This window comes from Cyprinus carpio, chromosome A20, assembly GCF_018340385.1.
Source record: "Cyprinus carpio isolate SPL01 chromosome A20, ASM1834038v1, whole genome shotgun sequence".
NCBI classification, from domain to species: domain Eukaryota; kingdom Metazoa; phylum Chordata; class Actinopteri; order Cypriniformes; family Cyprinidae; genus Cyprinus; species Cyprinus carpio.
Window position 1 is genome coordinate 20,567,113 of NC_056591.1, and position 27,163 is coordinate 20,594,275.

At 35.3% G+C, this 27,163-nt stretch overlaps 1 protein-coding gene across 1 annotated transcript; it reads left to right on the plus strand.

Annotated features, from left to right (window-relative positions):
* The first annotated feature begins 568 nt into the window (after positions 1 to 568).
* LOC109053746 (general transcription factor 3C polypeptide 2-like) lies at positions 569 to 25,050 on the plus strand. The gene is made up of 19 exons (XM_042778069.1): positions 569 to 743; positions 1,399 to 1,623; positions 1,846 to 2,065; positions 2,852 to 3,158; positions 3,267 to 3,340; positions 3,442 to 3,519; positions 3,601 to 3,699; positions 4,581 to 4,808; positions 4,903 to 5,014; positions 5,161 to 5,272; positions 13,497 to 13,528; positions 14,211 to 14,329; positions 15,331 to 15,489; positions 17,576 to 17,737; positions 17,827 to 17,914; positions 17,995 to 18,114; positions 18,195 to 18,362; positions 21,129 to 21,236; positions 23,343 to 25,050. Exons 2-19 carry the CDS (start codon positions 1,437 to 1,439, stop codon positions 23,562 to 23,564), a joined length of 2,595 nt encoding a protein of 864 aa, XP_042634003.1. The 5' UTR covers positions 569 to 743; positions 1,399 to 1,436; the 3' UTR covers positions 23,565 to 25,050.
* Positions 25,051 to 27,163: the final 2,113 nt, after the last annotated feature.

The following is a 27,163-nucleotide window of genomic DNA, read 5'->3' on the forward strand; positions in this document are numbered from 1 at the left end:
AGGATATGCAGAATTAAAATATAAGCCACGTATATTGAATGTCGAGCATTATGTTTATTTTTCTGTAAGTTCTGCTCTGTACCTCTAAGTTTACAGTGGACTAGTGACCGACATTATTAAAACAGTTGCATGTATGCTCACGAATGCTTTTTTTTTTTTTTTTTTTTGCGATATCAAGGGTGATTCTGACACCACAGAAATTATGCTCTGTATTTGTTTAATTTGTGACTGTGATCTACGCTGCTTTAACCTTTAGTATGAAGGTACACGTGTTCCTGGATGTCATAGAGAGAAAACGAGTTTGTTGTCTTGATTTGAATTAAAATCTTCTCTACTGAGTTCTTTGTTCATTTTTGTTTTTACACAAATTCACATATTCCTTTACAATAACAAAACATGGACATTAAAATAAGTATGCATCAAGTAGAAATAACTTAGAAATGTAAAATCAGTCCTCTTTAACGTTGTGCATGTGAAAAATTATAATAAAGTACTCTACTCTGCTTGACCACATTGTTACCACCTCGTGGTCAGGCGGGATCACGCACGGATTTAAAAAGCTCTCTGGCGGCAGGGCTGGATAGGGGGCAGTAGTGAGCAGGCGAGCGTTACAACATGGCGTAAAAAATGCTTTAGCCAGAAAGTCGTGGAAATCAGCAAATTTCTGTACAGCACGAATGAATATAAGCGTTTTGATTGAAATCGGGAACGAAGACGTTGCACCTGGCTGGGATCTGATTGCGGTGAGTATGTCCTAGTGTCGAGTGAGTTGGATTCGAACCCGCGTGAATCTTAAACTGTGTGGTTGAATGAAAGTGACTGATCATCCTGAGCCACTGTTAAAACCCGTCGAGTCGGAGAAAAAAGCCCATGTCTTTCCTGCGCTGTCCTAGCCTGGAAGCAAGTCTTTTGAGACTATTATAAAGTTGTATTTTAGAAGACACGTTACTGGTCTTAGAAGGAACATATCTCAAGGCAGTATATGTTTATATTAAAAACCGTTTTATGTTGAGTGGAAGCTTTCTACAACGTAATGTCAAAAGTGTTTATTTATTTATCTCGCAGCAGTAACTTGAATTTCTTGAGGAATTGTTGTTTTGCAAAACTGAGTGAGCTCAATGTGCTGTAGGCAAGTCGCCTGTCATCGCTACTGTGCGCATGCGTGGATTTACTACTGTACTTTACTACTGTTCTGGTATCACACTAACAGAGAGAAGTGCCAACAAAACTGTTGCATGATGTCGTGATAATACCATGGTTTTTGGATAGGCCTGAGTATCTTTTGAGTTTGTAATATCATGGAAATTGCTTGAATTCTGTTTTGAGCACGCTTATATCTAGGAGAATATATATTTATATACATTTGCATACAAAATCAAAATTTTTCTTGACTTCTAGACTGTGCTGGCAGCAGTTCTGCGGAAGAATAGGTATTAATGGCAGCTGCTGCCCTGAAGTTGGGTGAGCAGAAAGACGAAAAAATGGGTTTGCCATGTGAAAAAGACACTGATGACCAGTCGGCACAGATAAACCATGAGAGTAAAGGAGCGACGCAGGATTCAGGTGAAGTTCTTGACTCTTCAGAGCCGCAGAGGATGTTAGAGTTAGAGATGCAAACGCCTGGTAAGCTGCCAAAGACCATTTCTGATGTACTGCTGCATTTGTATCATTAAGATACTATTATCATTTATAATATTTTGGAATAGGTTTTTTTATATTTTTCGTTAAATTTCAGTAATTTTGTTGTGGTTTTGTCATTTTTTTTTTCAAATATGTCCAATCAGAAATGCATCTAACTCCCACATCATTCTTTGAAACTTTTTTTATTGTGTCTGGCTTTCTTAGGACACACACCTAACTCTGAGGGTCCCCCAGGCGTGGACCAGGAAAACCCAGTCAATACAGAGGGAACCCAAAAGAAGCAAGGACCGAAGGAAAAGACTCCCGCCGGAAGGAGAAGAAAGGAGATCGTTCCACAGATTCCACCACAACATGACAATTCAGCAGCCTCTGATACTCCGGAACTGACTTCTAGTGGGCGGCCCAAGAGGAGAGCTGCGAAAGTGTATGTTTCCCAAAATCCATACAACATGTATACAAAATGTACAATCACTTGCAATAAAACTAGTTGTTAAACAGCAATCACATGCAGAAAAAATGTAGTGTTAACATGCATTTAGAAGACATTACTACTGTATTTAATTTGTAAATTGCAATATTTATTATATCTCCTGAAAACAATGCATTGCAGTCCTGCAGCAGAGTGAGTAATCTTACTCCAGAATAATCAATGCTCAGATGACATGTTCTGATCAGGACACATCAGGCAACAATCTTAATGTTGAGCTACTCACAAAGTGGCTTTTTTTTTTTCTTTTCAGAAGCAAAAACATGGATGCAAATAGAAAACTCACATTCACTCACTAAACATTTCACAAAGCATTTCAACACAAAAGCTTGATATGTTTCATTAGGATGCCATTTGTTCTGATCAGCTGTGTCTGTGGGGACAGTTGTGGCCTAAAGGTTAGAGAGTTGGGCTTGTAATCCAAAGGTTTTGGGTTCAAGTCTTGGTACCGGCAGGGATTGTAGGTGGGGGGAGTGAATGTACAGCCCACTCATCCAAGTCCATTAACACTACACGAGGAACCCTTGAGCAAGGCACCGAAACCCCAGCTGGGTGCAGCCCAGGGTGGCCCACTGCTCCGGGTGTGTGTGTGTGTGCACGTGGATGGGTTAAATGCAGAGCACTAATTCCTAGTATGCAACGCTGTGTTTGTCTTCACAACACTCTCTATTTTAAATTTTGTTATGATGTTAATAATCAGTTTTCCTTTTCCATCTTGATTAGTGCTTTAGATTATCTCTACAAGCTTGCCAAGGATCTTGGTGCTCCATCAGAATCCTCCACGAAAGACATGTCCAAATCTGGTGAAGTAGATGACACTGACAAGAAAAAGAAAACACCAAGGAGAAGGGGGGTGAAAAGAAAAATTCCAGATTATGAAAGCGACTTGGATGACGATGAGGACTTTTCCCCAGGAAAAAACGAAGAGGCAGAGAGTGAAGATGAAGAAGAAGATTCAGAGCCAGACGTCAGCTTGAACGTGGAGCGCAGATTATCCAGACCATCCATCAGAGCACCCAGAGGAAATTATGCAAGTTTATAATCTGATACTAACTAAACCTTTTGCACTGTTGGATGATTTTGACATTAATTTCCATGTCTGTGTTGTCTAATTTAATTGTGTTATGCTCAATGGCAGTGCCTGCTTCCAAATGGATTGGCTAACAATGTCATGGAGTCTGTTTGGAACTGTTTTAATAGGACCAAAAAATTGTAAGCCATCCACCGATGATGTAAAATGTAACTATTCATATTATTTGTATCACTTGTGTCTTGATGATGCTTGTCCTTCTTTCATCGAATGCTCTTGCCAGCCGGGATGAAAACTTTTCCCCCTGGGTATTTCCAGAGTGGATTCCTTCTGCCAAAGATTGGCACTTCCTGTCTAACAGGTATCAGTGTAGCTAAAGAACTCCTAATATTAATGGAATCTAAAAAATCTTAATTTTAACAGTCGTTTTGTTTCAAAACAGTGAGGCTGAAAAATATTTGCCCCAAGAGAAAGAATCTGCTTCTTTTACCTTTACACGGGAAGGCATCAAGGGAAAGATCCAACTGCAAACAGTGAAGAGGTAAGATATCATTAGTTTACGATTAATTCCAACTAGTACTGACCTAAAATATTTATTTGAAGTACCCACTGAGAGTTAATATCTGAATAATTGAACAACACATTGACGTTTAATAATAAAATTCATGGTTCTCTACAGTTCATTGTTGACTATTTCAACAAATAGAATATTTATAAATATATGTTTTTATTTTTTAATTCTTTTGATTCTTTTAATAAACAGTTATTTTTTATATTTTAATTATTAACTTTTCATTAACTCACAAACCCCTTGCAGTTCATACTTCAGTTCATACAACGCGTTTCAGAAGGCGGGGCATAGAGGAGAAACAATAATGTACAGTATGTGCAAAATAATGTGTTTTTTTTTTAACATTAAACCGCATAAACACATTTCATTACACCAAATACACAAAATAATGTTCTTTTTAGCAACATCATATGACCCCTTTAACAACTTTTCAGCCTTTTTTTTTTTTTTTTTTTTTGCAAAGCACTCTACTATTCAAAAGTTTGGGGTTGACAAGATTTTTAGTCTCTTACACTCACTAACTCTGCATTTATTTGATTAAAAATACATTGAAAACAGTCGTTTTATGAAACATTACAAATGTATTTTAAAATGTAATTTGCTTCAGTCTTCAGTGTCACATGATCCTTCAGAAATCATTGTAATATGCTGATTAGGTGCTCAAGATACATTTATTATTATTATCCATGTTGAAAACAAATTGCACTCTGTATCATATTTATGTGGAAACCGTGATACATTGTTTTGTCAGGGATCGAAATAATCCATAATAAAAAAAATTGACTGATCCCAAAGTTTTGAACAGTAGTGTATTTGTACTCCTATATATAATGTTATATGCTAATCTGCAGGTTTGAATCATTGCCACATCATTCAGAGCGCTGGGATGCTCTTTTCTTTGTGGGGGGTCCTGTGCGGTCTTTGGAGTGGTGCCCATGTCCTGATGGGGCAGCCACAAGACAGTATGCTGCAGTCTACTGCCACAAAGGCATGGATGACGAACATAAAATCAACAAACTGCACACAGGCCCTGTCTTACTGCAGCTGTGGGAAATCGGAGACCTTCAGTGCACAAGCAGGTGACCCTGATAAGAGACTTACAGATCAACTTTAAGAGGAAATGTTGGGTTTTACAATAAAATAGTCATTTTTGACTTTATCCCCCCACTTCAGGCCCTCAACTGCTCCTCATCTAGCATATGCTTTGGCGATAGATGACGGATGCATCTGGAATATAAGGTGGTGTCCTGCGGGAGTTTGGGAGCTGCCCTCTACCAGCAGAAAGGTATGAAATGACATTAGACCAAAAGGTTTAAGAATGTTCAAAGAGAGAAATTTTTTATTAAACAACTGTATTAAAATGATGCAACAAAAGAACTTTTAGTTCTTTTACTGTATACATTGGTGTAAATGTATTTTGGGTTTTCTCAGGCTCCACAGATGCCTAGATTAGGTGTTTTAGCAGCAGCTTTCTCTAATGGAAGCATTGGTGTCTACAGTCTTCCACACCCAGAAGCCCTTGCAGCACACCATCAGAGTAAAGGCGAGTAAATGGTGAAATGCATAACCCATGCTTCTTATTTCTTTAGTAAGGTTATATATATATTTTAGCATTCAGGTCCACTTGAAATGGCTGTTCCAAAGACAGTCAAAGTTTAGTTTTTCCTTGACTATTTTCACTCTCTGTCTCTTTGACACTTGAGGCTGTCTTTTAGAACAGAGATGTCCAATTCTGCTCCTGGAAAAGCCACATTCCTGCAGAGTTGAGCTTCAACCCCGATCAAACAAACCTGAACCAGCTGATCAAGGTGTTCAGGGTTACTTGATAATTACAGGCAGGTGTGTCTGAGCAGGGTTGGGCATGAAGTCTGCAGGGTGGTAGCTCTGTAGGGGTGGGGTTGGAGATCCCTGCTCTGCTGGAATATGATCACTCATAATTTAGAATCTCCCAGGGATTTAATGTGCAATTTGTTGGTCCTCCCAGAAGAGGGCAGCACAAGACAGAGGAGCCTCAAGCCAAGTACCATAATGCATTTTTCCCATTACCACTAAACAAATGCTAACCTGTCTTGTATGATGTCTTTGCTTAATTTTCACAAATATTGGAAAACATAGTTTAAAACAGAACACACGGAATTTCCTAAAATTATTTATTTGAAGATTAACTGTTTAACTGCTTTATTTATTTATGTATTTATAAATTATAAAACAAATAATAATATTATATAATAATTATTATTAATAATTCATCATTTTATTATTATTATTATTAATAATAATAATAATAATAATTATTATTATTATTATTATTATTAAATGAATACATAGATTAATTTGTCAAATCAAATAATTATAACAACAATAAAAATAATAATTAATCATTTATTAATTTAATAATAATAATTAGTAATATGTAGTTATTAGTACAAATAATGATTAGTAATACAAAATAATAATAATAGATATTATTGAATGAATGAAGGGCAAACATACTGATAAAAATATGTATAGCCTGAATGCACTATAAGTCGCTTTGGATAAAAGCGTCTGCTAAATGCATAAAATGTAAAAATGTGAATAGATGAATCAATCAAATCAAATGATTATAACAAAAACAATTATCATTCATTCATTCATTATTAATAATAATAATAATAATAATAATATATCTGTTTATTATTTAAATAATAATAATAATAATAATAATTATTATTATTATTATCTAAATAATTAATAATAATTATTATTATGTATTATTATTTATTATAATTCATTCATTTAATTATAATAATATATCCATTTATTATTTAAATAATAATAATTATTGTTATCTAAATAATTAATAATAATAATAATAATTGTGTATTATTATTATTATTATTATTATTCATTTAATAATAAATATATCTGTTTATTATTTAAACAATAATAATTATTATTGTTATCTAAATAATTAATAATAATAATTGTGTATTATTATTATTATTATTATTCTTTATTATAATTCATTCATTTAATCATAATAATGTTTATTATTTAAATAATAATAATTATTATTGTTACCTAAATCATTAATAATAATAATTGTGTATTATTATTATTATTATTATTATTATTATCATTATTAAATAATAATAATATTTGTTTATTATTTAAATATAATTATTATTGTTATATATATATATTTTTTTTTTTACGTCGGCTTACAATATTAATCTAGTTTTATATTATATTAGTCTAGCAAATATTTTTTTGAAGCTATTCAGGCACATAAATGTGGATGAGGGGATTTTAATTTATTTCATTGCACATCTCAAGGCCTCATGCTTTGATAAAATGGCCAGCGTAGGATGATTGTCCCATCGGAGCTCGTAATGGCCTCTCCTCAGGGAGTGCTGGGAACAGACTGATGACCTGCCATCCGCTGCATCATTCCCTGTTTTCCTCTTTTATTTCATTCTCTTAAAAACACATTATCTGTACTCTCTCTGTGTGTGTGTGTGTGTGTGTGTGTGTGTGTGTGTGTGTGTGTTTTCAAAAGATTATCCTCCTAGGCCTTCTCATTCATCACAGTCACAGTGAGAGAGCTAGTAAAAGGAAGGGAGGGTCTAGTGCCTATTTGAGTTTCACTGCCTTCAGCCGTTTGATTAGCAGCCCCCCCCCCTTTTCAAAGCACAGTCGCTTATCTCCAGTCATACTAATCTCTCCTCCTAGCTGAGTCTGCTTTATGAGCCGTTTACCGTTCTGTAAGCAAAAAGCATATTTTTCCAATGACCATTCAAACATATGTGTATTCTGACTAAATGAAATTCTTTGGAAGAAACATGTGAATAGCAAGCATTTTGTTATATTGTGCTGCTTTTGATGTTACAGAATTCAAATTTACATACATTAAATGGGAATGGTAGGTATTATAGGCTTGGTTGAACTATAAAGACCCTTTTGACAATCACAAATGATGACTGTAAGAAAGTAAGATAGAGAGACAGACTAGTGTGTGTGTGTGTGTGTGTGTGTGTGTGTGTGTGTGTGTGTGTGTGTGTGTGTGTGTGTGTGTGTGTGTGTGTGTGTGTGTGTGTGAGACATTCTCCCTCTAGCATTGATCTGCCACTACTGTGTTTACTGACTGTATCCAGATGCCAGCCTTGGGTTAACATGATGAATGCACATCATAATTTAATTGATTGAGCATACAGCCTTCCAGTCCATCATATCTCAAGAGCAGATAATATATTTATACTGAGTGATGTAGTCTACTGGTTAAAGATCAAAGATGCCAATTGAAAGTTTGCAGGTTTGAACCTGGTAAGAAGCGAACCATTAACTTTTTCTATTATACCCCTGGGACCTAATTTGTAACTCGTGTAGCAGTCTTGTTTGAGCATGATGGAAACATTTCTTCTTTGTGTTGTGCCTAGGAGCACCCTTTACCTGCGGTGAAATCATTATTTTACAATATAATATATTGTTTCATGATACAGTAATGCAAAATTGTGTTTACTATATTCTTAATTGATTTGTTAATAATGTTACATTCATATTAATCTTATTATAAATTAATGTTAATATAAACTTAAATCTTTTTTTTTTATATTTTTAATTAAATTTAATATTTGAAAAGCATTAGATAATATTTAATGGGATACTCCATCCCAAAATGAAAATTTTATCATTAATCACTTACCTCCATGTCGTTCCAAACCTGTAAAAGCTTCGTTCATCATCAGAACACAATTTAAGATATTTTGGATGAAAACAGGGAGGCTTGTGACTGTCCCATAGACTGCCAAATAAATAACAGTGTCAAGGTCCAGGAAAGTATGAAAAGCATTGACAGAATACTCCATCTGTCATCAGTGGATCAACCGTGACGTTATGAAGCGACGAGAATACTTTTTGTTCACAAAGAAAACAAAAATAACGACTTTATTACGGTTGAATCACTGATGACAGATGGACTATTCTGATGATGCTTTTCATTCTTTCCTGGACATAGACAGTGTTATTTATTTGGCAGTCTATGGGACAGTCTCAAGCCTCCCTGTTTTCATCCAAAATATCTTAAATTGTGTTACGAAGACGAACAAAGCTTTTACAGGTTTGGAACAACATGGGGGTAAGTGATTAATGATAAAATTTTCAGTTTTGGCTGGAGTAACCCTTTAATTATAATGTATTTTTATGAAAATGCAAATAATTTTTAAAGTTCAAAAGTTTTTTTTTTTTTTTGAGCGAGAGAGAGAAAGAAATTAATACTTTTATTCAGCATTAAATTTATTGAAAGTAACAGAAAAGACGTATTGCTACAAAATCTTTCTATTTCAAATAAATGCTGTTTAAAAATACCACAGTTTTTCCAAAAAAACAAAACAAAACAAAAAAAGCAGCATAAGTGGCTTTATGGATTTATATAATTTAAATCTAAATATATAATTAAAGAAAAAAATAATTTAAATAACAAAAACTTACCATTTCAATAAATATTGAATATTTTCAATACAATTGAATAATAACTTAATAATTGAATATGGTGTGATTTAATAAAAAAAAAATGAATAAAAAATAATCTTATTAAATGTTTTATCAAAAATGGCCATGTAAAACCTGAAAATTTCATGGAACATGGAAATGAAACATAGACAATTAACATTTTTTTAAATACATTGTCATGCACATCCTCATCCTCATAACACAGTATGAGTAATAAACTTTGCCCTACCCTTAATATACTAGTAAGCCCATTTAATTTCCATCCTCACTATTTATCATTCAGACTTTCCTCTTTTGTAGTAGATTACTGTGGTTATTGAGTAGTGATACGGTCCATCCTTCTGGTCCCTCTGGGGCCCTCTGTGTGGTAGACTCAGGCCCTGCTCCAGTAGAGATAAGAAACCAACTGCCCACGTTCATTAATGAACCATCTCTGTTTCTTCAGCACTGCCAGTGTAGTATTCTCTCTGTTTGTGAGCTTCTAATTCATTGATCCTACACTAAGCTTTAATGGTTTCCTAATTACACTTTCCTGAGGCCACAAGGAGCAGTTCGGATGTAACAAATGCTTTCTTTAAAAATCTCTTTCTCTCAAATGACTGAAGCTGTTAGCATCGATTCTTAGTGGAGACTTGAAAAGGGACATTTAAAGGGATAGTTCACCCAAAAATGAAAATTATGTCATTAATGACTCACCCTCATGTCGTTCCAAACCCGTGAGACCTCCGTTCATCTTCGGAAACACAGTATAAGATATTTTAGATTTAGTCCGAGAGCTTTCTGTTCCTCCATTGAGAATGTATGTACGGTATACTGTCCACGTCCAGAAAAAGGTATAAAAACATCTTCAAAGTAGTCCATGTGACATCAGAGGGTCCGTTAGAATTTTTTAAAATTTTCGAAAATACTTTTGTCCCAAAAATAACAAAAACTAACGACTTTATTCAGCATTGACTTCTCTCCCGGGTCTGTTTATGAGCGCGTTTCACAACACTGCAGTTTAGTGATATCCGGCTCACGAACGAATCACTCGATGTAAACGGATCTTCTTGAACCAGTTCACCAAATCGAACTGAATCGCTTTGAAACGGTTCGCGTCAACAATAAGCATTAATCCACAAATGACTTAAGCTGTTGAACTTTTTTTAACATGGCTGACACTCCCTCTGAGTTCAAATAAACCAATATCCCGGAGTAATTAATTTACTCAAACAGTACACTGACTGAACCGAGCCAGATAACGAACGAAATATTGACTCGTTCTCGAGTCAAGAACCGGTTGCATCGGTTTTCGGATCACCGGTAGTGATGGGAAGTTCTGTTCTTTTTCCGCGAACCGTTTCTTTTCGGACAGTTTGATTCAAACAAAACCGGTTGCCGAAAACGTTCTTCACCAGTTCTTTTGCGCTCGACGTAATGACTTCATTGGCACTGATGGCCTTGATTCAAGCCTTCGGTTTACCCGCGCTCATAACATTAGCACAGAATCAGTTCAGAATCAATCACCAAAAGAACCAGTTCAGTTCAGCACGCGCTGTGTGTCAGTCTGCTTCACGCATGCGCAGTATCATCAGCTCCTCGGTTCTCGAACCGGATGCGTCCGACAGAAACGGTTCTTGACTCGAGAACAAGTCAATGTTTCGTTCGTTATCTGGCTCGGCTCGGTGTTCATCTTCAATTCTCTCTTCACAGCAGTTCAGTCAGTGTACTGTTTGAGTAAATTAATTACTCCGGGATATTGGTTTATTTGAACTCACGAGGGAGTGTCAGCCATGTTAAAAAAGTTAAAAGCTTAAGTCATTTGTGGATTAATGCTTATTGTTGACGCGAACTGTTTCAAACGATTCAGTTTCGATTTGGTGAACTGGTTCAAGAAGATCCGGTTACATCGAGTGATTCGTTCGCGAACCGGATGTGCTGTGAACGCGCTCATAACAGACCCGGGAGAGAAGTCAATGCTGAATAAAGTCGTAGTTTTTGATATTTTTGGACCAAAATGTATTTTCGATGCTTCAAAAAATTCTAACGGACCCTCTGATGTCACATGGACTACTTTGAAGATGTTTTTATTACCTTCTGTACATGGACAGTATACCGTACATACATTCTCAATGGAGGAACAGAAAGCTCTCGGACTAAACCTAAAATATCTTATACTGTGTTCCGAAGATGAACGGAGGTCTCACGGGTTTGGAACGACATGAGGGTGAGTCATTAATGACATAATTTTCATTTTTGGGTGAACTATCCCTTTAAGAGAACGAAATCCTGGTTGAATGTGCATGAGTTTTTTTAATGATAAGCTGGATATTGTCCAACTAAAAAAGTGCTGTATGACCTTTCAAACGCTATTCTTTCTCTCGCTGCTCTTTTATTCCCCTTGTATTCTCCTGATATTACCACATAAATTGCTTCTCACACTCCACCAGTTTAACATCTCCCCACTGGCCCTGGGATGAGCTTGGGAACTGTTTCCTGTTGACAGGCTGTTTGTGGTTCTTGCTGGACTCGCTCTCCTGGAGTCTTTGGTCAGTGACCCGGCAATGAGCTCTGGTCAAGAACTCTTTCCACCCTCAGGGAACTAACCTTCATTACTGAGCGTACAGTCCTTCTCACTGACCTCAGACCTGCTCTTTGGCTTTTATAGCATGTGTGTTTTGCTTGTTTTTTTTTTTTTCACTTGTTTTTATTTTTATTTATTTTTATTTTTTGTGTTGTCTTATTGTTATTTGTTTCTATTGTATTTTAATTTAGTTTTTCATTGCTTTTTATTTAGTATTTGCTTATCCACTTATTTATTAATATTTTAATGTGCATATGAATGTAAAGGAACATGTTTTTTATTTTTGTTTATTTTGAATTGTTTAACTTTTTGTTTGTTTTATTAATTTTTATTGTATAATTGTCTTTCATTTAGTTTTTTTATTGCTTTTTTGTTTTTAATTTCTTTTTATTTTGCGTTGTCTTTCTATTTAATGTTCAGGTTTTTGTTAATTTATATTATTCTTCTAATTTCATGCAAATCACTGTATCGTATAGAGCACATGTGCATTCATTTGAACGTTTTTGTACTGTAGATTGATTATTGGTTTGTTTATTGATTGAAAAGAACCCACAGTAGCAATTATAGGAAGTTTCAAAAGGCTAGTGATAAAACAGTTAACCACATTCCAACTTCCCATTATGTTCTCAGGTCTGGAGGTTTTATGGGAGATAATTATAAATAGGTTTTATTTGAAGTGAAAGGGTGTCCCTTGAAGAGGTGACGAGAGACGCAGACTCATCCCTTGTCAATGGCGATAATTTACTGGCTTGTTTTCATCAGACAAGGATCTATAATTGAAATGACAAAAAAGATGCATCGCTACGCAGTTGTTAGTGTTTGAGGCCATGAATTTCAGCCGAATACCTGACACCCGTTTCCTCCGGACCTGTCAGTCAAAAAGACCTTAGTCAGTCCAGAAAAAGGGCCCCTGGTCAGGGCTGTTTGCCATGCTGCCAGAATGAGTGGATCAGAGGTACGATGCTTTATCGACCTGATCGACCTGTCACCGCTCTGTACGGCTCCGACCTAAAGCCATGCAGCTATATATCACTTTCGCACTCTTATACACACACTCTGTCTCTACACAAAGTGTCTGTCCACAGTCACACACACTTTCATATACGTGACTCTATTCACCACCTCGAGCACTTCCCTTTTGTTTAATATTGTCAGGTTATCGAGAATATGAATCCCTGTTTAAAGAACTTTGAATTTCTTTGTCTTGTTGTGGTGTTGCGTTATTTAGCAGAGTGCTTTAAGCAGTTTGCACTAAAAAAAGCCATAGATATACACAGAAATCTGTTTCAGACTTCCAGATTTTGCAGTGTTTGTAGTTTTTAGGAAACAGGCAATTTACACAAAAGTCTTAAAGCGATAGTAGCAAAAACAGCCCATTTAATTCTAATGGTCCAAGAGAGAGAGAGAGTGGAAAATGGTCATAAGCTAAATCATGACTCTTTTTGATGCAAAAAAAAAAAACCATAATAATAATAATAATAATAATACTAATAAACTCTGGTATAAGATCAAATGTACTGTGAATGACCCCTTTAAATGATGACATTAAGCTGAACTGCTGCTTGTTTACGCTTCAGTTTATTTCAAATAAGCACATGTCATTTGATCCTTGTTCCTTTGATTGTTTTTCTTGATAAATGCAGTCATGTGTTGACTAGTAATGCTCCTATCTATAAGTGCATGACATTGAACACATTTATGTGCTTTCCAATAGGAGAAACCAGCCAAGCACCGCTGATATGCCGGGTAGGTCAATATCCACTTCAGTAGCATGCCTCTTATTCTCACAGATTCCGCACAATAAATGATGTATTACACATACATTGCATTAGACTGAAAGCATCAGACTTGAATGGCAAGAGATCATTGGAAGGTTTGCTCGAATCTCATGTGTAATTTTCACTGTAGCTTAATTTCACAGTTGAAGTGACTTTTCACTAAAACTCCTCTGGGCCATTTTACAGGCTGTCTACGTAACATTTTCACACATCCAAGAGATGATATTCTGGAAATTAACTGTCATAGTAGAAGGGGCCCCTCAAAAGAAAAGATAAGTGCAGAGAGGAGGATTAATGCAAACTTTTTTGGATGATGGCAGAACTAAATAGTTATTGACTATTGAGCAAATGTTAAATTGTGATCATCCTTTATTATTAATTTAATTACTTTATTTATTAATATTAATTAAATATCATAATTAGTGCATATAGATATAAAGAAAGTGTGTATTTTATATATATATATATAATAAACTGCTTTACCTCATTAACTCTTATATATATATATTCTATATATATATATATATATATATATATATATATATATATAATAAACTGCTTTACCTCATTAACTCTTTCATCTTTACAGATGGATGATGTATTCTACATCAGTGTTATATGATCTGTTTTATTGTGTTGTGTTTGTGCAGGTGAAGAAGGTTCTGACTTTGAAGATGGGCTCCAACCGGTCAGATCATAAAGGTCAAAGTGGTCTGTGCTTTGCTATGGACTGGCTCCACGTCAAACCACATAACCTCTTGGCTGCAACATAATATCAAATTGAAAACACATTTTTTTACAAATTCAATATTTTTTAACATAAACAGAAAAACTAACTTTAAAAAGCAATGCATAAAAATATATATATATATATATATATATATATATATATAGCATTACAAATACATAAATACCCATAAAGATTTTTTATCAGTGTTGGGGAAAGTTACGTTTAAAAGTAATGCATTACAATATTGCATTACTCCCTATAAAAGTAACTAATTACGTAACTTGGTTACTTTTAAATTAAATTAACGCAACACATTACTCTTGATTTACTTTAATACAATAAATTCTATTTATATAAAATAAGAAAAACCCATACAAAACGAAAAACCCAATTAAAACCAAAAATTGTAATGAATAAACCTCAGGCTGAAGGAAAAGTAAATCTCGCCTGTACAGTAGAACGCAGGAGAAGAAGGTTCAACACTCTTCAAAAATAAAAAAAACAATGGAGCACAATTGTTAGTTTATCTAAAGTCATTTTTGCTTATTAGTATGGTTGAACTGGATCATCAAAGGTCAGCAGCAAAGACACTGGTTTATAAAATGGGATTAGATACATTTGTGTTATTTAACATTATTATTGCAGGTTTGCTTCATATTCTGAGTTTGCATTTCACTGTTTTAATTAATTTTGATGAATACTGCATACCTGTTTTTTTGGCGAGTGGGATGAATTAATGCACTTTCATATTTAGTCTAGAACTACAGTAACATCATGTTCACACAGCGCACACAAGGCCTCTGTACTTCCGATTTCTCCCAATATGGGGACAGGAGACTTGTCAGTCAATAAATGGGAAAACAAAGTAGCTGGCGTTACTTTTTCGAAAAAGTAACTCCAATATTTTCTTGTAAATTCAAAAGAAATGCGTTACTTTACTAGTTACTTGAAAAAAGTAATCTGATTACGTTACTTGCGTTACCCCCAACACTGATATATATATATAGCAGTATTGTATGTTTGTGATTGTTTCTGTTCACTTTCTCTTTTCCAGGTCTGGTTGGTTTGTGGGATCTTGCTAGTAAATCTACGCTACTGAAAGTCAGGTCTCCTGATGGTGGTGTGTCTCTCTACCCATACCACTGTTTCCATGCTCATGATGAGAAAATCCGGACCCTGTGCTGGTGCAGAGCCTCAAGGTGAGCATCATCAGTGTAGCATCATATGTAAGATTAGACAGACTATGATGTTGATTAGTTTTTTTTTGTTTGTTTTTTTGATTGGTAGTATTTAAAGATTTTTCTATTGAACTTTCTGTTGATCAAAGAATCCTGGAACAAAGTGTCATGGTTTTCAGAGAAATATTAAGCAGAACAACTGTTCAACATTGATAATAAGAAGAAATGTTTCTTGAGCACCAAATCAGCCTATTAGAATGATTTCAGAATATTGGAGTAGTGGCTTCTGAAAATTCAGCTTTACCATCACAGGAATAAATTACATATTTAAATAGAAAGCAGATTTTGATACTACTACTGTTTTTTTCTCAAATGAATGCACCCCTGATTAGCATATGAGAAAAACATTTAAAAATCTTAATTGTTTTAAACTTTTAAACATTAGCATAAGTTTGTTTAAATAGGAGATTCTTGATCTTACACAGAATAAGCTGTGAAAATACTGTTATGCTAACACCTTTTGTTATGCCTGATATATTTGATTGCATCATCCAGTGTTATTTATTTTATTGCTATTCGTAGTGTATTTAAATCTTCATGTGTGACATTAGCTGAATGATGATACAGTCCACCCATGAAGTTTTCTCGTTTAGGAACCGATAAGCAGTCTAGATTAAATACATTACCATTCCAATCATGTGTTGTTTCAGCATCAGTAGTTTCAGCAGCCTGTTCTTAGCACTTACATTTAAAGCAGTCTGACCTTATAAGAGGCTCCTGTGAGTGGCATTAGAGAAGTGCATTTGGAAAATGACATCCTCTCCCACTCACCACAGGGGGCTAGTGAAATCAGGTGGAGATTTCTTGTGTTTGGATATTTTTTTCTTCTTCTTTATACTCTCAAAATGTGACCGCTTGCATAGAATTCAGATATACCTCAACCTCAGAAAAAGCAGAACAGTCTCTGTGTGTCATTTCCCTGAGGTGTTGCAATTTGTACGCATGCACAAAATTCCAAGCATTGAAGCAAGATGGTTGGCGGTGTAGAGAAGAAATACACACACTGAACTGACATCATTTCCTCCCAGATAATCTTAACAACAGGACACTAGCTCGCAGCAGCCTTGGTTCCTCTTTTTTTGGGGGGGATGGTGTGGTGTAGTGGTTAAGGCTGGTAACTAGAAGCTTACTAGTTTGATCTCTACATGTTGCAAGCATTTAACTTCAACCCAGCTCAAAGCATTCATAATGTCCAGTTTTTTAAATGTTTAAAAAAATATTAAAATTCAATTTTCATAACTGTACAAACATTATGGGAATGCTATTTTTGAGTGTTCTCTGAACTGAAACTAGTAAATTAGTAACATTTCAAAAATGTTAGACGAATGTTCAACTAAAATGTTTCATAAAAATGTATAAATAATCTTGTGCTGACGTTTTGAGAATGTTATTAAAGACCGATAACTTTGAACAAATGTTCTATTGGCATTACTGGAAGAATGTTCACAACTTTGAGAGAATCGTGCAAGAACATTAGCTTAAGTTCTGAGAACATTCTCTGTTATCTGGATATTTGCTCCAGCAAGAGTCTCTGTAAAAAGTTCATGCCATTCAAATCAGACAGTGTTTAAAAGTTTGGGGTCAGCAGGACTTTTTTTTTAAAGAATAAATACTTTTATTCAGCAAGGATGCATTAAAATGATCAAAAGTGACAGTAAAGACATTTATAATGTTACAAAAGATTACTATTTCAAATAAATGCGTGTTTTTTTTTGTTTGTTTGTTTGGTTTTTTATCATCAAAGGAACCTAAAAAAATTGTCTCTGATTCTACAACAATATTAAGCAGCACAATTTTTCTTGAGTACCGACAGCATGTTGTAATCTGGACTGAAATTCAGCTTTGCCATCGCAGGAATAAATAAGTTTTCTGTAATTTATAATATTCAAAATACATTTTTAAATATATTCAAATAGAAAATTTGAATGCGAAGTGTAAATACTGAATTTGAATTTCGAGTGTGATTGCTGTTAAAAAATATTGATCTATCTGTAATTGTGATGAGGTATGAAAAAAGCAGGAATTATATAATGTTTCTTGTTGGCAGTAATTTGTTGGTGACAGTCGGAGATGACCGCATGGCTAAAATGTGGGACGTGAGAAAAAGCTACGTGCCTCTTTTGGCAGTAAAGCGCTGCTTGTCCCCTGAAGTGTACTGGCCCCTTTTTTGGAGCGGCATCCTGATGGCTCAGGAGTGTTGTTTTGCTACGTCAGTCCACAAAAATTTTGCTCTTCTGAATATATGATGTTTTAAAATTGTATTTTTACTAAATCGTCATTTTCCTTTGCTGTGTGTAGGTTTGGACAACATGGAGTTCACTATTTTGATTCAGGTTACCTCGGAATCAAGCCTTACTTTGTGTGTCCTAGAAAAGCCACTGTTTGGGTATATAGACATTACACAGAGTCTCTATATGGTTTAGTATTGACAAAATGGTTTAATAATGACAAAACAACTTTTTTCAGAGCCTTTCTATGTCTGACTGGATTAATACTTTTGCCATTGCGGACAATGGAGGAAATAGTTTATTTAGTTTGCTTCCTGAACTAGACATCGACCCCAGCTCTGTTAGACGACGGAGATATGTATGTTTCTTTATCATTCATTAAATTCCCACATATGCAAACCTTGAATTAACATTGACTATTTTGTTCAACCCACATAGTCAGTGTACAGGACTGACATGGTCCAGTTTGAACCCGCTCAGAGGCCTGGAGATGAGGAAGATGAAGAGGAGGAAGTGGAAAATGCTGCAAGTAATCCTAGGAAGGAGCCACTGAGCTACAAAGGAGCAATCGGAAAGTACTATCTCCACTTTCATGACTTGGACCTGGTGAGAAACTTAAAAAAAAAAAAAAGACTTTTAAATGATTTTTGTGCAATCATTAATTCCATCATCTTCCAGCAGTTTTCTTCATGTTAGGTTCTCCATGCTTGGGAATTGATGTAGGAAATCAGATTTTGAGAGTATTGATCTTTTGTTGCCTCATTATCCACTTTCTTTTATTTTTACCAGAGCTCTGCATAAAATAGTTTTTTTAAAAACAGTAAAGGGGCGCACTGCAAACCTTATTAGGCAGGCTCATGAATATGAATTATATAATTCATTTGGCAGACACTGTTATCCAAAGCAACTTATGCTGCATTAAATTCACACATTTACATTTTATCAGTTCTTGTTTTCCCTGGGAATCGAACCCATGCTATGGCCATGCTCTACAGTGTGAGCTACAGAAAATTAGGTGATTTAATATTAATATTCATAATTGCTTTATTGAAAAGCAGGCTGGCGCTGGCCATATTAGGGTTCCCTGGAGGTGTCGTTTTATGGGACTGGCTACATTTTTGTCAAATATTTCACCCAAAAATTTTAATTCTAGCATCATTTACTCACCCTCATGCCATTCCAAACCCATAGCCTTTGGTTAACCTTAAAACCACAAATTAAAATGTTTTTAATGAAACCTGATGAGGTTTCTGTTCCTCCATTGAAAAACCAGGTAAGCAAATCTTAAAAGATCCAAAAAGTTCATAAAGGCATTGTAAAACAAATCCATATGAATCGTGCCATTCACAATCCAAGTCTTTCTGAAAAGATATGATTGCTTCATATAATTTTAGCTTTTATTAATGTATAAACACATAAACATGGAGTTCATCTCATATGGGAGACACAAGATGTAAATAAAAGCCTAAAATAAATCTGTTCACCATATAAAGTGATTGTATCTCTTCACAAGACTTGGATTAAACCATCTGATTTATATAGATTAGTTTTATGACGCCTTTATGACCTTTTTGGATCTTTTTTGGGTATTTTAGTTTTATTTACTTAGACTTTCAATGGAAGGACAGGAACTTCTCAGGTTTCATTGTGCTTGGAAGATTAACCAAAGTCTTGTGGGTTTGGAATGACATGAGGGTAATGACATAATTTAAATTTTCTGATGGACCATACCTTTAAAATTCAATAAAGTGGGTGTAAATTGCTGGAAGTGGGAAGGACGTGTCCACCCCAGTTATAATGGTTTATACTCTCCTGATTTTCTGTATGTTTTTCATGTGTAAAACGTTGACTAGTATGTATGTATGTGTTTGCAAGACCATGCAAAAATCTATTAGTGTCCTCTTTAATGTGTGAATGTGATAGCAGGTGTTTATGTATGAGCTGTGTGTGATAGTGACTGTGTACTGCAGCCTATTCCACAGATCATTACACACAGACTGTGCAGGTGCCATGGCCGGATTGGATTTATTGGCTTAGTTATTTTCCCAGCACACCTGAGTGAGTGCAGGAGAACCCAGGAGTGCATGTTACCATAGTGGCACCCCTCTCTCTCCTATCCCTAAGAGACTCATCCAGCATCATATGTTTTATATGTTGATTAAGTTCTGCACCCTTCATTAATTTAAAGTCATGCCTGCCTGGAGGCCTACACCCCATCACAGAGATGCTCCATCTGTTCTGCTGTCTCACGCTCCAGCGCTCCACCCCCATCCGTCCGTCCATCCACAGCACACTGCACATGTCCACTTTAAGACCACAGTCTGAAACAGGCCAGGACTGCGTTTCTCAAAAGCATTGTGAGCAAAGTTGATTGTAGAAAACACTGGTGCCAATGGTTCTACGATCTAATTAGGCTTACCATGCTTTTTGAATTTGGAGATTATGGTAAATTGTACTTATTTTGTCTTCTGGGAAACATGTAAGGATCTTCTGTAGCTCCTGAAGGGCAGTATTAAAAAAAAAAATAAATAAAATAAAAAATAAAAAGATAATTACAATTTTAAAAATGTACACGTTCATCTTGTTCAAAAGTTTTCACCCCCATAATGCATTGTTTCCTTCTGGGGCCTTAACCATTACAAATCATCATTTAGGTACTAATGACACACAGTACTAAGAATTAAGAATATGTAAAATTTTGAATGGGGTAATTTTTATAAATTCAACTATTATTTTGTTTTTTGTTTATTACTACATATAGAAATCTTTTATGTAAAATATCTTATTCAGGACAGTACTAAATATGGTATTTATGGTATTTCTATAATATATTAAAGGAGTGGTTCGCTTTCAAATGAAAATTTCCTTATAATTAAATCACTGTAATGCTTTGCTAAGCATAGCCAATGATGCACTGTAATGAATTATGATTTTTGAGGAAAACTTTGAGCAGCTTCAAGCACATACCAGCAAAAGGGTGTTATGCCAAACCATGGTATTTTATTTAAAAAAAAAATAAATTAAAAAAGTAAATCAAACTAGCGAGATGATAGATAGAAACGAGACGTGCAAAGAAAGGTCCTTTACCAGTAAAACGATTTAAGTAGGAGAGAATGATTGTGATTGTGACGTGGTTTGGCTAGATAAGACGTGGGACCATTTGGATTTTGGACTTCATGTTTGAACATAGCGATGATACCCGCTATAGCGATCTAATTATGATGTTGTGACATTTTGAACTTTGCTAAGAGGTGAAGTAGTCGATGATACCCGCTATAATAAGTGTGGGAACAGTAAAGCTATGTCTACTTATCTAGTGCTCACTTAACTCTGGTGTGGGTGTTCACACCTTGTTTTGTTTCTCTCTCTCAGGGGACCTTTGCTAAGAGTGAAAATCGGCCCATGATGAAGCACCTGCACCAGCATGAGGTCAAAGGTGTTGCTAAAGTGGACCAGATGCCACTGAGCGCGCTCTACAAGGTGAGATTGCATTTATCTATACAGCAGCACACAAGCCCAGCTGAGGCCCTCACTGACACCTGCAGCACCCTATCAGTGTAGGGCTGTGAAATAACCTGAAAATCTGCATGCCAGCTGCATCTGATGCTTGTTTTATGTCTGATAACGTCTGAAACCCGAGGAGAATTTTTAGTAGTAGTTGGCTACCTACTAGACCACGGGGTCTGCTGTAGACCAATCAAAATCAAGTATTCAAGAGAGCTGTGTATAAAAATATATATATGTATGTATACTTTCACCATGTAATATAAGATTTTGGTTCTAAATATGTTCCCCATAAAGTGATCCATCAGCAATCACCCTGTGTAGACTGAACCTGTATTGTGACTGGTTTTAGATAAGCTGTAGTTGTGTGTAGCAGTGTCAGTGCACTGCTGTATTTGCACAGGCCAGTGGAAGAGAGAGGAAGAGCGGGTGATTTGCTAACAGTTAAGTAAGATGGACGGAAGCTAATGGCCTGTAAAATTAGGAAAATGTCACTCTGGATCTAGAGTGGATGATGGGATGAGAGCAGGAAAGCAGACTGTGTAGATTGAGAAGGTGAGTTTTTCTGAATAAGACTGCATGATAAGGATTAAGTTAGAAGGATTGTAACAAATGCCCAGTTGCATTTTATTGATATTTTGATCACTCATAATGTTATGCTGATATTATAATTTGTAAAATATGAAAAATAAAATGAAAAATGTTAATATAAAATTGAAAAAATGTATAATGCATATAAAATGTTATATATAATTTATATAATTTTATAAAATAAGTTTGTTTACATAATGTGTGTGTGTTCTATGTTTATTTGTATATAAATACACACACTTAAGAAATATTTACATGTATATACAGTATATATTCAAAGACACAGAAATCAAGACTCATCAGACCAGGCAACGTTTTTCCAATCTTCTATTGTCCAATTTTGGTGAGCCTGTACGAATTGTAGCCTCTGTTTCCTGTTCTTAGCTGACAGGAGCGGCACCCGGTGTGGTCTTCTACTGCTATAGCCCATTTAATTCAGGGTTCGACATGATAAGCGTTCAGAGATGGTATTCTGCATACCTTGGTTGTAACGAGTGGTTATTTGAGTTACTGTTGCCTTTCTATCATCTCTAACCAGTCTGCCCATTCTCCTCTGACCTCTGACATCAACAAGGCATTTTCATCCACACAACTGCCGCTCACTGGATATTTTCTCTTTTTCAGACCATTCTCTGTAAACCCTAGAGATGGTTGTGCATGAAAATCCCAGTAGATCAGCAGTTTTTGAAATACTCAGACCAGCCCATCTGGCACCAAAAACCATTCGGCGTTCAGTCACTTAAATCCCCTTTCTTCCCCATTCTGATGCTCGGTTTGAACTTCAGCAAGTCGTCTTCACCACATCTAGATGCGTAAATGCATTAAGTTGTTGCCATGTGATTGGCTGATTAGCAATTTGTGTTACCAAGCAATTGAACAGGTATACCTAATAAAGTGGCCGGTGAGTGTGTGTACACATATATATACACACACACACATTCACACATTCATCATTCATGCAGGACCAGAAGGTTAAACAGACCTTCGTAATTACTAATTAATCTGAGTAGAGGTTCAGACCTATATATATGCTTTTTCATGCATTCTGACTTCTTTACACTGTTAAAGAGTTGGATTCTCATGCTAAACGTGGCCAAAGTTTAAAAAAAACTATTTGGATGTATGACCGAGTATTTCTATGCTAAATACACTCCTTCAGGCTTTGTAAAAGTTTTTGGATGTGAAGGAAAGATAACCATTTTCAGCTTCCCAAAGAACCCAGCATTATGGGAAGAGTGGACGCAGTTCCCATAATGCTTTGGGTGCTCGTGACTCTTTAGCACTGCCCACGGCATGCCTCCAAGAGCTCGGCTGTTTTCGGAGAGAATCATACAGCTGTATCTGTCTTTTATAAATGTGATGAAACTAAATGCTCTTCGGAGATAGGAAGTATGCAGTACTATTCTAAAAGTGCTTAAGATTAACATGAGATTGGCAGAAACTGTGTGTGTTATTTCCCCTTTAAGAAAATTTGTGTTTTTATTCTCTCAGGTCCGTTTTAACCCAAACATGGATGCATACAACTGGATCCTGTCAGGCGGGCAGTCGGGTTTAGTGCGTGTGAACTGTGCACGTGGACTGAGCTGCTCCGTGATGCTCAAGCAGTTGCATGAAGCTCAAGCCCAGTTTAGCGCCATGTTCCAGTCTCAGGAGCCCGATGACTCTGCAACAGCTGTCCGTCACAGCACAGCGGATACAGTACTATTGCACTAGTCTCCACCCCACACCCTCTCAGCTCTATCATGAAATGGACTGTGCTGTCTTAATAGGCTGAGAGACTTTTATTTTTAGAAGACTGATGACACACTTTTTATCCTTAACTTATATTGAAAGAAGGAAAACTATTTTGATAAGCCTCTGCATATTCCTGTTTTTATATTTTTGTGCATTTTGTTTTTAGTACTGTACAGAGAGGAAAACCTTTTGAACAACTTTGCACCATTGTGAAGCTCGGACAGAAAGTCTGTTTGTATTGTGTTAAGTTTAGTATCTCAACACGTTGTTCTTTCCAAAGTATGTTTGGAGAATGAAATCCTCCGCACTTATATACCCGTGCCATTTACAGGGAGCATTATTCTCCATTTCCTCCTGTTCCAGTTCAGTGCTAAATTATGATCAAACACATCCATCTTGACATTTAGTGAGAAAACATTGGATTGAATCTTTGATATTTGCTAGCTTTTCCTCTTCGCTATCATATCAAGATGGTTTTTTTCCCCTTTAGCTCTAGTTTTCTTACCCTGAATCTTTATTTTAAAGGAATGTTAACACAAAAATTAAACATCATCATCATGTCTTTCCAAACCTTTATGACTTTTTATCTTTTGTGGAACATGAAAACAGAATAGTTTTTCCATTCTATTAAAATGTAAAATCTTGCCCTTCACTGTCCCCATCTACATATATTCAAATATCAGGCCTTTAGATGCAGTATATTAATTCTGATGTCATTGCAAGTTGACCAATCATTGACGATAACAAGCCCAATCACAGTGCAGCTTTGCGAATAAGGTGAGAAGATTATAATGAACCTAAATTTGGCTACTGTAGTGAATTAATTCAGTTCTGTGGACTTTCTTGTTTTGTTATTTATTTGGTTAGATGCTTTTTGAGCCCAGATCCCTATTCACTTTCTTTATATGGAAAAGAGTGGCCATTACATGTGTGAAAATGTCACCTTTTGTGCTCCACAGAAGGAATAAAGTCAAACGGGTATGGAAAGACATGAGGGTAAGTAGTCAAAATGTTCATTTTTGGCAGAACCATTCCTTTAATTCTGCATTTTGAGCTTTCTTGTCCATTATTGTTATTCCTACCCATTTCAAGTCTGTATTACCTCTTTTCTGGCTTGTACATTCTTCTTACTCAGGTCTACCCAGAGGGCATCATGAAGTTAATGTTGTCCCTGAACCAACAGCACTCTGTCGTTAAGATCAGAAGCACTTTGATACCCGCCTCATAATTCATCACCTCAATTTTGTCTGAGTGAATGTAATTAACTCCAGTGATGAGAATCTGGAGAGGTGCCAGTCAGTTTAATGCTGCTTTGGTCTGTCAGATAAGATTAAATAAGGAAGCTTATTATAATGGATTTCGATTTAGTGTGTTAATTTAAATATCTCAATGTCTCTTTGGGGCTCAGGATATGGTTAGTAGTTTTTGGCTGTTTTATCAGTAAATATTCATACTTTGTAAATTATATTTCTTTTGTACTGTTTACAGCTACAGAAAAGTGTAATTCTATTGTTTCATCATCATTTTAGATCAAATTGCTTTGCATATTTACCACTAATTAATAGAACATGGTTTGTTATGGATTATTCTTGTGTAAGACACTGCAAAAGTTTGATTTGCATGATTTTATTACAGATTACAAAAATCATACACATTATGTGACAGATATAAAATTAAAAGCATGTAAAAATTAAATATCCATCATTAGTTTCTGGTTATATAGTGGCTTTATATGGTCACATAAAGGATAAAACATTTACACACAGGACTTTTATAGACATAAGTTTACACAAGAAGCAAAATTGTATACTGTACACATAAACAAATCTGAGGCACGACAAAAATAATCATGTAGATTATTAACACTTTCCACAGAACAACATTAATGTCTTTCAGTTCATGACACAAAATGCAGAACGTGTCAAAAACATGACCAATGATGTACCATCTCACACTCTGCTATCAGTTTTGAAGCTTTCATTAGGTTGAGTGCACCTGCATCTGAAATAGATTTTCGATTTGTCATAGTCATCTTACCTTGAGTTGTGACGCAATTTTCTAAGTAAGTCTCCGACTTGTTCTAGCAAATAATACTAGGAGGGTTTGTATTTTACTTGAATTTAAGAATATCTGATTATTGATTGTTTCCCAGAGATGTAAGTTTAGATAAACTATACAACCTTAGATGTTTAAAAATGCAAGTAGGAAGACATGTTCCTGGATTAAAAACCTTTAAAATCAGAGGCATATGAACACATGCGGGCTATTCCTGTTGTGCAATACATTTTCAGTACATGTGTTTTATATATATATATATATATATATATATATATATATATATATATATAATGAAAGGCTGCTAATCCCTTTAATAGAAATTGTTGAAATGACTCTCCTAATCACAGTAAATTGTTACTGTGGTCCTTCTAAAAGTAAAATTTTTAATGCAGAGTTTTGGCACTTCAACCCCAACATTATCAAAAATATACTAGTTATGCATTGGTCCTTTCATATTATCATTTTTTTCACTCTCTGTTTTATAAATGACTGTGATATTCACATTTAAAATATATATTCATTTTATCAAAACAAATAGACAAAATATAGAATTGAATGAAATTTCAGTGAGATTGCGAGGTCCTTGAGTTGACCATTTATGATGATTGACTGTCACTTTAAAAAAAGAAAACAATCATGCAAGCAAACCCTTAAAACTCTTTCACAACGCCACAACAGATCACAATGGCTACATTTTATAAGTACACGCAAGCTTTAAAACACACAATTATCTGTCAATTTATTGGTCTAAAATCATATTCAGTGTTTTATTTATATAAAATCTTCACATAGAGTGTAAATGAACATTAGTGCACATTCAGGGGCTCTTAAAGTTGAACGAAAATAAGAATGGAAAGAAAACCGTGTTGTAAATGGAAAAATGTTTTTCAAAAGACATTAAGAAGTCATGTGCTCTGTTATTGTATGTTACTGCCATGACCTCAGTTTTGAGCTGCAGAGATATGAGAAATGTGTTGCACCACTTGCTGGAATGTCATAGAGTCATTGCGGCAGTGTGGCGAGATCAGAGATGGAAATTCTGTGCAAAACGTGTGTGTGTGTGTGTGTGTGTGTGTGTGTGTGTGTGTGTGTGTGTGTGTGTGTCCAGAGGCTAATGTATTTTCCTATACCTCATCACAGACCACAGCTGGACAGATCCTGAAGACAAGAGTGTATGGAGGGTGTGTTGTCTGTAGACTGTAGCATGCTTGACTTCGACAAACAAGAGTGACCCACAACAGCATCCTAGCAAGGTGAAGTGTGTAATTTCTGTGCCAGTACTAGCACCATCTAATGTGATTGCAAAATTAATGATTGATTCCAAACTGGGGTTTTTTTCCACTCCTTTTCTGTTGTTATTCAAACTTGGCTAAATGTTTAGAATTGAATATTTAATACTACTATGCAGTATGCAGTGTATATTCTATGATTTTAATCAATTGGTGTGTAAAAATTTGTTCAAATAATGAGGCAAAAAGGAATTATAAAAATGATAGTTGATATTGCTACCAGTTTGTTCA